This window comes from Etheostoma cragini, chromosome 15 (genome assembly GCF_013103735.1).
Source record: "Etheostoma cragini isolate CJK2018 chromosome 15, CSU_Ecrag_1.0, whole genome shotgun sequence".
NCBI lineage: Eukaryota > Metazoa > Chordata > Actinopteri > Perciformes > Percidae > Etheostoma > Etheostoma cragini.
The window spans coordinates 6619209-6635398 of record NC_048421.1 but is presented as its reverse complement, the minus strand read 5'-3'; the positions used below and the strand labels follow the sequence as shown (position 1 = coordinate 6635398).

The 16190-nt window shown below is 40.3% G+C and overlaps 1 protein-coding gene across 2 annotated transcripts; it reads right to left on the bottom strand.

The window, feature by feature from the left end:
• Nucleotides 1-1092: 1092 nt before the first annotated feature.
• On the bottom strand, nucleotides 1093-14663 carry LOC117957875 (nucleus accumbens-associated protein 1). 2 transcript variants are annotated; one of them, XM_034893965.1, is made up of 8 exons: nucleotides 14353-14663; nucleotides 10498-10651; nucleotides 9412-9681; nucleotides 8280-8910; nucleotides 7911-8078; nucleotides 6367-6472; nucleotides 6094-6191; nucleotides 1093-4990 (listed from the first exon to the last, which is right to left on the bottom strand). In XM_034893965.1, exons 1-8 carry the CDS (start codon nucleotides 14571-14573, stop codon nucleotides 4680-4682), a joined length of 1959 nt encoding a protein of 652 aa, XP_034749856.1. In that variant the 5' UTR covers nucleotides 14574-14663; the 3' UTR covers nucleotides 1093-4679. The 2 variants fall into 2 exon arrangements, with proteins under 2 accessions (XP_034749856.1, XP_034749857.1); XM_034893966.1 differs by lacking the exon at nucleotides 14353-14663 and adding an exon at nucleotides 13738-13884 and having other exon boundaries at nucleotides 7911-8081.
• Between the last annotated feature and the right edge of the window lie 1527 nt (nucleotides 14664-16190).

The following is a 16190-nucleotide window of genomic DNA, read 5'->3' as shown; positions in this document are numbered from 1 at the left end:
AAGCTGATGTTCTCTGAGCAAAAAATATGAAGAGTTATTTGAAATATTCCTGGCCAGTCTGAGCATATTATTGTAGTGAGCTTCCTGAAAGGAGTGCGATACAGGTAGTACTATAATTAAATTTTGATTTGATCAAATAGCTTTGTTTCATTTTAACTGATTGGCTACTTAGCCAAGCAGTGCTACACTAAAGCAAAATACTCTGAATTACTGATGTGAAAAGCAAAGAAATTATTTGGCTTCTAGCTCCAAAGGATCTCAATCTGCGGAGAAAATAAACATGCTGTTGTATTTTTTTTTTGCAGCTAAACTGGAAATAAGAGGTTTATGAGAGATTTTTAATAAGCAGTAACCAAACAAAGTGGTAATATACAATTGAAAATGAGTCATTGATACTTATTCTACAACAGGTTTTCATGTTTATGAAAGGTTAAATCACCGTTTTAGATCATTTGAGGGACTATGAAGCCTAATTTCACAATCTTTATACAAAGTTGACTTTGCTGTTCAGAGTATGAATCATGTCAGCGAATACTGGCCTCATGAGGCACCTGTTGTTTCAAATATGTAAAGTACTGTATGTCAAGTATGAAAGTAAAACTACAGCCAAATGAAGGCAGGAATAACTGTGTGGGGTGATAGGTTCGTGAAGCATGAAAGAAACTGGTCATACACGGCAGCCTCCAGGTGGGAGAACTGAAGTGTGCATGAAGAGGAACATTCAATAATGAGCATGCATCATTAAGCTTTTTATCTTCAGGTTAATACAGAAAATGCATAGTTAGTTATTTACATTTAAGTATTTCACAACAAAAAGGAATTCCACACAGAAATAGATATTAAAAACGGACTTCTTGAGATTATTTTTTAACATAAATTAACGTTGATATGCAAACGAATTATTTATTTTTTTGTTAAAAAGGGAATTTGTTAAGGCTATATCCAAATTATTAATGAAATTCTACTAAAATCATTGGGAAACACTTTTCTATACATTTACTTTATTCCAGTATCATGAATGAAACGCGTATTATAAACAACCAGACAGGCAACAAGACAGTTAGATTCCACTTAAAAAATGAGTCAAAGAGAAATTGTTACAAATCTTTTATTAAGATATTCATTATTTAATCCATTTTGACATTTTCTCTATGATTTGTATTCATTTATTTTACAGTTGTTAATGTGCAATTACCTTTGCTAATGTTGGGTCACAGTTACAGGGCTTTCACAAAGATATTGGCACTTGGAACACAGAAAGAAATAGGATGAGCTTTGCAGAATGTCCACTGGCGCTACAGGGTTACAGAGGGCAGGGAGCAGGGGCAAAGACATGGGCAGACCTAGTACTGCACAGGTTGTGAAGAAGCGCCGTTTCTGGGTAAATATATACCTCATGCTGCAAGCGCACAACAAACAATCTGACTTCTATGTGTGCGTCTATATATAATATACAGTATTTATCTGTACATGTGTATAATCATATTTATATATGTACTGTTTAGTGACAAAAGGTTCCCCATGCCGTGCAACACCTTATCCATTCAAGTTGGTAGGTCGACATGTTTTGTGAAGTGTAAACACGCGTTGAAAGGTACAGAAATTACATTATGCTTAGAACGTACTGAAAAAAGAAGCATGGAATCTCTCTATTCTCAAATGCAGATAAAGTAAAACCACCACACTCTCACACATATTGCAGATAAAGCAGTGTGCAAGTTAGTGGTGAGCGAGGGACTTTTTGGACAGAGAACTTACATTGACTATAGGTAAAACCCCTGAAAAGTACCATTTCACTAAGGGACTACCTCTGTGAAGGACAAAATCAATTATGAAACTAAATTTCGACATTTTAATAAGAATTGGCTATTGTCATATCTGGTATTATTTCTTTAGGCAGGGACATCTACAGATATAGTAGCCATTGGGCTAAAGATGATATTAAGAAGACAGAATGTCCCAAAAACTCCCTCATTTAAATTCAGAGGTCCTAGTGATTAGAGTCTCTCTCCTCTAACTCTGTACACAAAGTAATTATCAAAAAATCTTGAATTAGAGTGGATTTATTTAGAAACACCTTGAAATAAATATATATAAACATATGAAATGACAGGTTTTTCTGTATGACATAATTTTGATGTCTCTATTTCAGGTATGATGTTAACTTACATATACTAATTTAAGTAGTGTCATAATTATATAAAAAAATATTGGTGATAACGTGATGTCATTTGAATTCAACTGCAAACTTAAACAGCAGTTAACAGTTACAAATCACTGAGAAAGTGAAACGTACATATTATAATTCGGAGTTAACCAACTAAAACCACTGCTTTTGCCTTTCTCTGAAACACATGAATAAACTTGTGGAAGTGAAACATGACACCAGCTGCAAGGAGGACAGGAAGCACAGCAGTCTTGAAAGATACTGGAGAGGTACGTTCGTGGGGGAGGGGTGATCATGTGGCATCTACAGTCAAATGCAGAGCTAACTGAGGTATTGTTGTCATTACCCTTTACAGAATACTTATAAGGTATTCACTTTTGCTGTTTGTAAAGCATCAGGTCAAACCTTTCAGTAAACTCATCCTTATAATTTCAACCAAGAGTGAAAATAGGCTGAGCTTCATCTTTCAAGTTGTTGTTTTTCTCAATAAGATTGACTCAACTGCCTCGAATAAGAAGCATCCTTTTCCTTTCCGGTTTTTACCCTGTCCCTGTTTTCAGAAAAATACATCTTTAGAAAGTAATCAGTTGACTGTGAGAGTAATCGGTTGTCTGTGTGAGAGCATTTCAGGTTAAGAACACATTCCTAAGTCGCACCCCATTTTCACTTCTATCCATCTGAAACAGGAACAATGGATCCCATGTGCTGACCTTTTACAGGTCAGTCAAAAAGCTTCTAGCAAACACAAACGTTCACGTAAAAAGAGGTCAGTTATTGACATTTTATAACCAGACGCATCCAGCAACAAAAAGGAAGAACACTTGGGATTTAACTCAACAGTCTTGATTATTTACAGTAGGAATCCGTGCCACATCTACACTAGAAACAAAAAGACATGGAAAAAAGAAGACAGACTCAACCTAACAGGGTCCAATTGCTACATTTCTCAAAAGGTGCATGAACCTCTGGTTTTTCTCAATAAGGTGCAGAAACGTCCTCTCTAACGGAAAATACAAAATCATGTTAAACTGTAAAATAAAACTGTCGGTCATTTTGAATTTCCGTATTAAAGAGGTGGTGCATTAGATACATGAATAAACTACATACTTAAGACACAGCCAAGAAATACAGGCTCTCCTTTACCAAAGAACTGCTTCCCACACATGGACAGTACCATAAAGCCTATTTGCTTTTCAAGCAGTATTGCCTCCTCAGGACATCATTGTACCCACCAAGCTTCTGCTTATTGATTTCAAATAAAAGGCCAATATTCCATAATTATTATTATTTGACAGTTTTTTTTTCTTGTCAATAATTGCAGTACAAAGAAGAAACTAGCTGAGCTTTCAGATAAATAACCTTTGTAATACTACAAGTAATTTCAAAGTTGTGGGCAACTGTTCACAACCTATAAGAAATGGTTATCATAGACAGCAGTAAAGCCAGCTGAATCAGTCTCATTATTCATTTTAAGCTAGTGAACAGAGGATGAAATGCTTCAAATTTAGCAGTTCAACTGCTCATTCCATCTGCACTGTCAAATAAAGATATAAATAAATGACTATGGGACTTAAGATAATACTGCTTTATTATACTTCTTTTTAATGCAAAAATAGCACTTTTCCTTTTTTGACAAGACCTCTTTCAATAAAACATTAAGATCTTAGAGATTTTAAAACAACCCCTTTCAATTCTTTGCTCACACAGTTTTAGGCATAAGCACTTGTATAAATATAATTTGTCTACTAAAAATATGACCATCTTTGATTACCTGTTGCCCTTTCAATTTTTCTTTACAATCATCTCAGTAAAAAGCTTTCCCCTTCTCTCTGGATCATGTTTTCAGTTCATAGACAAGAAAAACATGCTAAACATTTAGAAAACAGAGAAAGATGAGATACATTTCTATAAGACACTGCACAGTGAAACACTCAATTCTCTGGTCTTGAGAAAGGTGATGTGGTAAAGAATACTCTCAGGGTGATGAGTGGAAGATGAAAGGAGAGGAAGTAGGAAGGTAGTGTTAATGTTTATTATTGTTTCTATTTTAAAATGTTGTTCCTTTTTCCTAGTTTGGAATACAAGTTTTTAGGGGTTGCATAAAGAAAACTGCCACTGCCACTTACATTCAATATATTCGCCACATCTACTCCATCGGCTATCCCTTCCTCCTCAAGCTACACTGGCAACTCTCCCCACCACCTGCATTTCAGGGAATGTATTTAATATGCAACAGTGGATGCACTTACACACCTAAAAAAGACAAAGGAAGGCAGAAAGAAACCCTCTCACTCTTTCCCTTTCCTCAACTAACTCCATTGTACAGTCATAAAGCAAAAAATAAAGTTTTCATGTCCTGGTTACATCAGGGTAACAACTGTTGACCCTAGCAGTGTAGTATAGAGAGTCAGATGTGAGAAATCAGCGTGGGCCAAAGAGTGAGGAGGCAAGCAGAACTGGGGAATACTGGTATGTGTGTCACCAAATCTTCAATTTTCCCCAAACACAATGTTCAAAATAACGGTCCTCCGTCTCCGCCCACACCTGGTAGCGATTCACCTGAAGAGCCACCTGACTCCATGCCGGCACCGCCGGCAGCCTCCAGGGAGGCAGAATCGAAAGATGGGTCTGCCCCCAGGGTGTCGTCTTCCATTTTGACGCCATCGGGAAGGTAAGCGGTGTAGGCGTCGCTCTCAGCCATCAGTAGCTTCAGCTTGGGAATCCAGCTCTTACGGACCACACGTCGGGCGTTGGTGCACATGTCAGCTGCGATGGCGTTCATCTCGCTCTCTTTGAAACTAGTGGCAAAGTTCTGGCAATAAACTGACATAAAAAGGAAGAAAAAAAGGTTAGTTTATGCTGTGACCTACGCCTAAGACGAGAACTAGTGTCATAAGGCAGACCGAAAGCTAAACAACAGAAACAAAGGTCATGGGAAAGTCTTTCAATGTTAAGCAAGTGGAATACACATGACTTAAGGCTTGATTAAGCCAAAATTATACTGTGCATGTACGTGAGAGTTTGCCAGGGGTCCGCATGGCGTAAATGTAGTCATCAGAGGGTATATGTGTAAGCTCTGTGCAGATGTCTGCGTACCGCCAATTCTTTGTCACAGCGCAGGCTCATGACACAATGTTGCCTACTTGCAAGTGCAAAGAGAATTTCAGCAGCCTGAAGTATGAGAGCCCCTTCTACTCACACTGCAACAATTTTCTGATCAGTTAGGGATTACAACCAAAGAATTGGAATGTACTTGTAAAATCCTTATTCATCAGAAATGTCCGACATTCATACACACTTCAGTTAATGTTAGCAACAAATACTGTATAACCTTGTCTCTAAGATAGGGAATTTTAAGAGAGATAATATGCTGCAGATCATAAAGGCACTGACACCGATTTGTAAATGCAAATGGGGCAGCTGATCTCTTGGAACCACGTCCTGCTGCCTTTCTCATTTCACTAATGCAATGTAGGGAAATGTGGTCATCTTCAAAAAGCAGACCTAAACTTCACTGAGCAATCAAAGGAGTTACACAAGTTAGCTTTCCTCATAAATGTCTGAAGACATTAGCACATATATTCAAGCCCACAAATGTGAACATAGGTGAAAAACTGCTCTCTAGTGGTTACTGTGAGTTATTACCTAATGATAATCAAAAGGGTGCAGTAGGTAGCAAATAATCTCTTCTTTGCATTTTACTCCAAAAGTAGACAAAAACAGACTTGTTTCACTGTGAAATGACTTGAGAAATGTAACAGCCAATCATAAACTTCAGCAACAACGTTATTTGCAATATGCATACAGTATATGTAAATATGTAAAACATGTACTATACTATCTCAACCCGACTTCACAAGCAAATGTGCAAGTTGTTTGCGTGCTTGTGGACAAACACCCACGGACTGAAAAACATGTACCCTCACATTTGACCGCATGCAGAACTCTGTTGTCCAGGGGCTTGCGGCTTGGGTCATTGGTGGACGAGCGGATGCCTGTTCCACAACTGTTGGCCAGAGTATTCCTGATGCATCAAAAATAAGAATGAGTTGCACAGAACAGAGGAAAACAAAAATAGTTATATCCCTTTAATGCCAGCAGATAAAAACAAATACATTAATCTCTATATAAAAATGAAGCCTTTGCTAACTTTACATGAAACACTTGCAGAAATAGAACCAGAGACAAGAGGAACAAACCTGTCAAAGAAGGCAGCCAGCAGCCTCCTAAGCAGCACCTTGTGTCTGGTCCCTGCGCTCACATGACAGTTCATAAGCTGGGCTCGGGATATATAAACAGAAGTACCTGCAAAAAATGCACATGCCTATAGTGACTATCAAACAACAAACAAACAAACATCATCAGTACTTATCAACATTTCTAACTAATTCATTGTCTTGCTTTAGGACATGATTGATTTGTTCAAGTTCAGATTTTGTAGGTCTGATACTAGGCTCGGATCGTATTTCGGTTATTGAAGCGATAAAAAAAAATTGTAGTCCCATCTGTTCTGAAGTACGGAATGGACTGGTAGCCAGAGAGGTCCCGGTTCCCCTCCTGTGGAATGCCAAGGTGCTCTTAAGCACAATACATTTTACTGTTTGCCTTTTTAGTCTACTACCACCACACAATACAAGCTTGGTGTGCGTCACCTCACTCCTTTTCTTTCCTTATTCAGCCTGTGAGGTAACACACATTTCTACAGGATGACCTTGGTATAAACACGATGAGTCAAACGTGCAGTACTGCCATACAATCTGCATGCCAATGCCAAGGCCAGTCATTTGAGGACAGCTTCCTCTAAATATGTGTATACATATCATTGTCATTTGCCTAGCCAGATCCCTTGAATATGCTAACATTGGAATTGGTACAGTGGTGGTCATTAGTTTAAAAACTGAAGCTGAAAAAAAATAAAAAATAAAAAATAAAAATCATCTTTTCATTTTGCCTTAACTAAACAAAATGAGGAAATATTCACCTTTTAAAAAGGACACAAATTTTCTTTGTGAATGAATAATGTATCTTGAATAAATACATGTTATTCCTAAGTACAGAGCATAAGTATGCTCACCCCTGTTAAATTCCCATTCAGGCAGATTTTTATTTTTAAAGGCCAGATATTTCATGGATCCAGAATACTATGTATTCTGGTAAAGTTCCCGTGGCCTTTGGAATTTGGAACAGATGTTAATGCTTAGTAGTACACATAAATGGTTCTTTAATGTAGTTGCAATGTACTAAATTACATTAATTTTTAATGGGAATAAAAGTGGCTCAAACAGGGGCATCCCAAATTTTTCAACATTAACATTTTAGTCATTATAGTCATTATGGCGTTTAGAAAAACATTTTTTGGGGAGGCGGGGTGGTGAACTATAGGCCCCTGTGGGGCAGCCTAAGCTTTTGTCCCCCTTATTGCATTTTGTTCCCCTTACATTACTTTTACTTTTATATTTTAAGTAGTTTTGAAACCAGTACTTTTACTTCAGTAAAAAGCTTGAGTTGATGCTTCAGAAGTCTTTTTAACCCTACTATCTATAATTCTACCTGAGTATTGAATGTGAATACTTTTGACACCTCTGATAGACATACATATACTGTATCTCCCAAATGTTTAAAGACCTTTCACACTTAGAAAAACAAGTCATTGAGCATTTTACCAGATCCTCTAAAACTCTCTTGTATAAAAGTCAGAAAAGACAGGTTTCTCTGTGAACACACATGCACACACAAACCATACCTGAGACTAACTCTAGTTTCTCAGCAGGGTCCCCTTCCTCGTACAGTTTGGGATGACAGCGGTTGCCTATCTGAGCGATGAGTTCTGCGGGGAGACATGTAAGGTCTCTGCCTCGCATCCGACCCCGTGTCTCTGTGTGGTCTGGTAGAGCCTCAACACGTTCACCAGCTGCTGGAGAAAAACAATACTGCAAAATTAGAATAGTACTATATAACTAAAACAGGAAAAACATCAGGATTACTATTAAATACATTGAAATTAAATAGGAAATCTCAGCAGAGAAGGCAAAAATGATTTCACTTTCACTGAAAATAAAAGTAGGCATAAACATTAGACTACCTCCATTCTGTCTCTCTGTCTGTCCATTACCTGCAGCTCCCATGTTGAGCATGCTGTACATGGTATACATGTTGCAGATTTGTCTATACTGCTCTTCGGCACATTCGTCTGTCCCCTCTTCCTCTTCTTCATCATCATGGTAGCTGATAGGTGAGTCACTGGCGTAGGTGCTCAGGGTGCTGGGGCTGGCGCCCTCTGACATGCCAAGACCTGCTGCAGAGCTCCCGTTGGTGCCGGCACTGCCACCAAGCCCGCCACTAGCCACCATGCCCGCCAAGCTGGTTGCGTTGGCACCCATACCCATGGCCAGTCCGAGGGCTCCGGGGCTTTGAATGGCACTGCCCCGCACCGCCTCCTGGGAATAACGGGCTGCCTTCCTGGCCCCACCACCTCCCCCTGAGCCTACCCCGCCTCCATCTCGGCTGCTACCACCCTCCCACAGCCGCTTGGCTACAGGAGTACAGACCACCGAGTATGGGGTGGCTGCTTCCGGCTGGCTAGTGGGCTGCTCTGTTTTCACTCGTGATACCAGAGGGAGTGGCGTCAAGCAAGAGGCAGGCCGGCCTGCACTGTTACTGGTTTGCGTCACAGGACTTTGTGGCTCAGAAGGTGGGGCCTCCTCAGCGTGCAGGCCCTGGGAGTCGCAGCTGGGGGAGGAGACCTAAAAAATGAATGAATATATCAACTTTGTGTCAGCATCCTGTACATAAACACACTGATGTACCAACAGATATGCTTTTGCCCGTAGGGTTTAGCCATGCTGGTAGCTGGGACGAAGGATGGTCAGCCTGTCCATCCAACAGCAACTCAGTCCAACAACCATTGACCAGTTTCCCTTCACCTTTTGTATGATTTATAGTTTTCAATAAATGGTTCTTAATGATTAAATTACCCCCTCCCCAGCTACAACCATGGTCACACTATAGTTTTACTTCCACCAGCACTTTTGACTCATGAAAATGTATTTCAACAACTACGAGGAAAGTTGCCCTTAATTTCCTTCATGAGTACATGCATGTCTGTAGATGAACCTTTCCACTTTTTCCTTTTCAAACTCTGAGAACCATATACTGTATATATATATATATATATATATATATATATTTCAATATTGTTCGAACCGGAACAGACACTTTATTTTAAAAACACATTGTAGCCTTACCTTTAAGAAGAACTCAGTCCCTTTTTCCATGATCTGTTGGATCTGCAGGAAACCTGCGGTATACATTAGGAGAAACTGGTCCCCCACTGTCATGCTGAGACGGCCTGTGTAGCAGAAAGACAAAATCTGCTGGAAGCTCTGGGGCTGCACAGCCGAGGGGAGCTCCACTACGTTTGGGCTTGTCTCATTGCTGCTACCTCCTCCACTATTACTGCTGCTGAAAAGGTCCCGGAAATAAGAACTGCTAGCAGCCAGCACAGCTCGATGGGCCTGAGACAAAAGAAGATAAGAAAGCGCCACATAAGAACTTTAAGAGTAGTGCAAATGTAACATTCCGCATAAGATCATGCACAAGAACTTTAACAAAATATATTTGGAACTTTAGAAATGTGTAAATGACATGGTTCAGTTCACAGTCATGTTTTTTTGTGTATTTGTTTAATAGGTCTTTAATATATGAATCCTAAAATACTATATTGAACTTCTCCTAAAGTTATAGAAAAAAAAGTCATACTTTAAAAAAAAAAGGGACAACTCTCTTACTCAGGGTCATTAACCTATTGGGACCTAGAAAAAAAGGTTACAGGGCAGAAACGGTTAAGAAAATCCAACCAAGACTCAGGGCATTTAAATTGGAGGCAAACTAACCCATTACCTTTAAAAAGGCAAAGTGGGAAATTGCATGCAACTAAATAGGTCCAGTTGTCATTTCAAGTAAAGACCACAAGACATGATTTAACTAATTGCCAAACCTTTAGCCAGAGAGTTAGAATTTAGCAAAGTATCTCTCAAAATTATTCTAGGTTGAACAGCTCTCTGTGAAAGTGTATCATCATTCCAGGTTGTTCAATCAACCCGATACAAAAAAGATAACATTACAATGTCTGCACCCCACTTTCAGACTGTCCAAACAGCACTTCTTTTGAAGTATATTGTATTTTTGGCATTCCAACCTCCATGCAACATGGCTGCCATGGAGCCACAGGGCAAATTGTTTACACCCAAACCTTCTCTAAATTTAGCCTTGGTTTTAAATATAAGTTTACTTTCCATAATAAAAACAGTATCTCGCTGTCTCATCAGTACCTTGAAGGCATGGCCCTTGACCACCACAGAGACATCGCAGTAGAGGCCCTGCAGCCGCTGCTCATTCAGACACTCTAAAACATTGTTGCCAAAGTTTGGGATCGCCATCTGGAGGGTCTGGGCCATGGTGCGCCTACGCACACCACCAAAGGGTCTTGTTGGGAAATAGAGAGAGCCAGAAGAGAGAGAATGGAAAGAAGAACGCAGAGAAAGAAAGAAGAATGACACAATTACAAGACATGAAACTTAAACCCCATCCACAGATAAACTATGGTAAACATATAGTAGTTTCAACTTTTCATAGTGTAAGCATCAGACTGTAAATGTTTATACCTTGTCATTAGGAGTAATGTGTAGGACTCCCAATGACTACTGCTTTTGGGGTGATTGAAATATTAAGGCCTAGAAAAGGAGTTACAGTGCAGAGAAAGTCAAGAAAATACAACCAAGACTTTTTAAATGTTTGAGTTGGGGCCATTTGGAGTAGGAGTCATGCAAATTACTCCTAAACAGGGTTTGGATTGTAGTGTTTACAATCTGCCAGAGCAGGGTCATTGTCCCAAGGGGTATAAAACAGGCAGGCCCATTCACAACAATGACAAACAAAAAAACGGTTTTATTTTGTCTTTGGTGTGAGGAAGTATCTGTAGGCAATGTAGGGAGAAGGTGTAATGTAACAAGGCTGTGTTAAAAGACAGAAAGCTCTAGGGAGAACAGACCTAAAACAAAACAGGTGAGGAATGTCAGACTCTTACATGAATGAACACAATAAATGTCTGCCAGTCTTTCACAGGGACACAGTAGTACCAAATTAATATAATATAATATAATAAACGTCTAGTTTTGTTACTAGGCCAAATGTGTAATAATTAAGCTTCAATTCAAGAAAAGAAAAAATCTGAATAACCATTCTATCCCTTGGCATATCCAATTGACATAGACCACAAATATTACTTCACACAGTCCTACTGAAGGCTTTTGGCACGGTCACAGGACATTGATATTTCAAACAAAGTTTTGTTGAAACCGCCATGAATACTCTGCATTGCATTAATCCTATTTGTCACTTTAGCCTTGCAGTAGTGGCTATTGCCAGGAGCGGGCTCAGTAAAAGCTTTTTTATTTTCTGTCTTCTATGAGCTGTAAAACAGATAACTGGGTCATGGTCTGTTATTCTGTGTGGCCTAAACAAACCCCACATAACATGTTTCCATTCACTTCTCTAAACAGCAAAAGAGAAACAAACCCCTTTTACTAAGCATGTCAAATGTTGAATTTAAAAGAAGTTCCATCCACTGTGCTGAGAGGTTATGAACACTGTAATTGCTTGGTTCTTTGAGAAAGTTTTTGTATTCAGTGTCGGCATATGTAAAGACACCAGCTATTTTCTTTTACGTTTTAGATTTGTAGCCATGACCTCATTCTATACAACAGCATGGGGAAACATCTACTTTGCAGTACAGGGATTCATATATAAGCAGTTTGTGCCCTCTGTACCCACAAGCACTAAATAACCTCCACAAATACAGCTAGGAATACAACAGATCCATTGATGACACGCTCATGTGACATTGCATTGGTCATAAACCTTTACTTAAAGCAGAATACCAGTCAGAAGAGTTTTCACATTCAGTATATCCACACAGATGATTATACAGGCCTAGATAAACGCTGCTTTTCACATAGACGCTTTAACACCTCAAAGTGTTTTATGAGTACAAGCTGCATCCACATGTAGATACATACCAAACAAAGACAATCTCTGATACTGTGAGAACAAACTGATTGAAGCCCACCCTGTAAGAGGCACAGAACCAACTTTGGTGTGACTGAATGACGAGGGCTGGAGTGAGCCGCCCCATCATATCCAAAGCCTTTCATTTGGGACCTAGCCAAGCTCCAGGGTAAAGAGAAATGCTCTCTTTGTCTCCGTCTCACTCAAGCTCCCTCTCCCTCATACTAAAACACAGATGCGCACACAAACTCAAACAAACCCACAAAAGGCACACTGAGTCACACACAGACATTAGACAATACTGCTTGTTTACAGTTTGGCGAGCCGCAATAAGCACACATGTGTGCACATAAAGACACACAAACACAGGGCTGAGAGCAGGGTGTGTTTGCACAGTTTGCCCTCACAGTGAAAGAGAATGTGAGGTGTGTGTATGTGTGTGTCTTTATGCAGCAAGGAGGGGCAATGAGGCCTGCAGAGAGGGACCATCTCAGGTCCTTTTTCCATTAAATAAATAGAGTGCAGCAAAGTGAAGAAGTGAAATTCCCCGTAATTCACCCTGTGTGTTATACCAACCAGCCTGGTGAGAAAAGTAGGTCAAACTTACACTCACAACAGGCTACTTAGACTTTAGAAGGTTTTGCCCACGTCCAAAGGACTATGATGGGGCATCTGTCAACATTTCAGAACTTAGACTTGTAAGAGTACTTTCTAATTGATCCACTTCTAAAATTGAAAGAAGCATTGGCCCTGACACTGGTGTGTGGGTGATTACTGTGGAGTCATTGGTGCAGCTTGCACACAATGCAGTCCCTCTATAGGCATTTCCTGGTTGTCATGTGCCCATGCCTGCATGGCTGGGTTTCTCCTTCGAAGTCAAGACATATAGGCCTGATTTGTGGTTGGCTCCTGAATATAAAGCAACATAGACCTTAAAGCGTCCAAACTTCTTAACTCCATATTACTCAGGCTGTACCATGTGAGTGTCTCCGACTGTAGTCTGCCTTTGTACAGAAAATGTTTAAACGGGAAAGAATGCCGGGTATTGGGGAACAGATAAGGAGCTCGTTAACACACCGCGCCGTGTGCCAGTCTGCCCGCCGGGAATGCTCCACTGTCTGCTGGCACCGGAGCCGGGAGGCGACGGGAGGGGGGCGGCACAGGATGGCAGCAAGCCTCGGTGATACCCGGTTGAGGGCGACGGTGTGTTCCTGTTTACGTGCTGTCAAATGACGTTCAAGTATATTCATCTTAACCATCTTCAGCATATTAGGCGGTCATAGTTCGCTCCCCTTTCCCTCGTGTGGCTGACAACGCTGAAATGTTTGATGCTCTCTCCCATCCGCAGCAGGCCTATAGAGGTAGCTAATGGCTAAGCTAACGCTACTGTTAAATATTTTGGGTTCGCCCCGGCGCACCATCCACCTCATGCACACTCAGACCAGCTGCACAATGTCAAGCATTTCCGCTATAGCCCACACTTAATATATAAACAAGACACTTACTGCCTTGCGGACGAGGTAGCTGTGCTGCGCCGCCGGTTGTCAAGCCCAAATGTTGCTTATTTAAATATTTTGGTGATGGGGGATAACGCTCCCCCTGCCATTCTCCATTCTACAGACATCAACAGGTCATCCCAGGACACGCAGCAGCTGAGGGCGAGCCAGACGGAACCAGTGCGGCACGGAGCGGGGGGTGGGAGCACAACAAGGCACACTTCTTATAACCGGCGATCGGAAGAGAAGCAGTGCCAGAAATCCTGACTGCCATCACATTTTCGCATATTTGAGAGAAGAGCTGAAATTAACCATTAAACTTCAAACATTGAACTCCACGTTGATAACAGGATGCATTTAAAACGGAGTGAAACGGCTAAAGAAAGTTTAGGACTGTGCCAATTTATACCCTTCCCCAAAACGGCATATAGGCCCAACGTTACTTATCCCAAACTTTGATTGTCCCGTGGCGTATCTACTGGACCGTTCGCCATCAAACCCAAATTCACGGCGCAAACTAAGGACACCGGCATAGACCCCTCTACCTTCAACCCCTCCTCTGCCGCGGCAGACCTTAGACGACCCCGACAGGACGCCTCACACAACGGCAGGCAAGAAACTCACCCCCTCGTTGGGAAGTTAATAACGCAGAGCGTTGGTTTAAAGGAGGAGACGCAGCGATCTCTCTTCCCGTTTTTCCTTGCTCCAGGCAGCCATTCAATGTGAGCTAAACGCCGATAGCAGAGCCATCGAGGGCGATACAGTATCCCAGGGGATTGCGGAACCCAGAGCCACTGATTGCACGGAACATAAGAGGAGGAAGACAAGCATGACGCGCTCGTCATTCAATCGGATGATCGTTTCGAGAGCACTCTCAATTTGGGGTGACCTATCCCACGACTGTTTGCGCATTGGCACAGCAGCAGCATGCAAAGGAAAACCAGTAGTGGGAAAAGTAGGCCGTGTGTGTGTGTGTTTGTGCTACTTATTTAACTTGAGTGAACCCGGCGCACGTATATCGATTATGCCGCACCCTTGTTGGTTGTAAACAATAGAAGCATTATGTTCGAAATACAGTGTGCCATGAGCCATACATGTGCGCACCTGTGATATAGCATAATTAACTGTAAAATAGCATACATATTTCTTTATTAGGGCGTAATTATAGGTATATAAATATACATGGGCACACAGTATGGTTATGCTAAACCCAATACAAATACAGCAACAGTAGCTTTCTATGCTTTTCTGTATGCATTCAAATCCTTACTGTGCATCTACACTTGCATGCATTTATTATGAAGCTGGAGGCAAAGCAGATATTTAACCACCCTATTTTAAGTGTCAACAATACACAAAAAGAGCATGGCAGCAATTACTTGGAAAGTGTAGGCCATGTACAGGAAAAAAGTAATCTGTGACTTTCTTGGAACCAGACACCAAACCTTGGTTAATGGTTACACTAAAAAGCCCTGTGAAAATATATTTGCCACTGGAAACTATACTGTCATGTATATCACTCATACTTTTATGTGCTCATGTTAAAGAGATCAACATCTCAGAGTGCAGTTTTGAGTTTAAGTAAATCTTTAGTCACTGGATTTTTTTTCTTGTCTGTGTATGTGTGTGTCATTGGGAGAGGGTCATGTCTGTCATAATGTACATTCATTTGAGTAAAGGCTGATGAGGTAAAAATACTGGTGATACAACTATGATCTCATTAACTCTTAATTGTAATTTCAAAGAAAAAATATCCCCTAATGGGGCAGCTGTAAGCTCTCTGTTCAAATTATGCCAATTTTAATGTAAAATAGACCCACAAGTGAGTGAGTGTCATCTCATCTATTAGACTCACAATGTTTTGATTTAGCATGTGTTGACTACACCTTGTGTGTCTGGTACAAATTTGGTAAGAGAAAACTAAAGTATTCATGGTCTTATTTCATATTAACCCATGTGTGTAATTTATAAATAAATAAAAAAATATGTGATTACCCCCTCCATGTTTTAAAATCACTAACTATGTGGCATGGCCTTCTGACTGTCTGACGTTGAGTGTTATCTGTATATGGCATTACATGCTATGTTGTGAAAATTCCCTTTCAGCTAAAAATAAAAATAGTCCAGTCAGCAATCATAAGCTTCTAAAAACATGATAAGAGATAAAAAAAAGAAACATGAACAGATACTTTACCCTTTGCTATGTAATATCTATTCTTACTGCTTCAAATGAATAGTCCGATGGAATGTAACACAACATAAATCTTGAATTCAGCTCTTGCTTTAGGTACCATAAAGATAAAATGCACTTCCCAGCATAGACAGCTATCTGCTTTACAAGATACAGTTTCTCAGCTCAGGAGTAATGATTTTGGCAGCTTTATACCAAGTAATGTGGTCTAGGACTTCAAAAATCTCTGAAAATATGCTGTATTTGAACAATCAATTTACACAAAATGTAA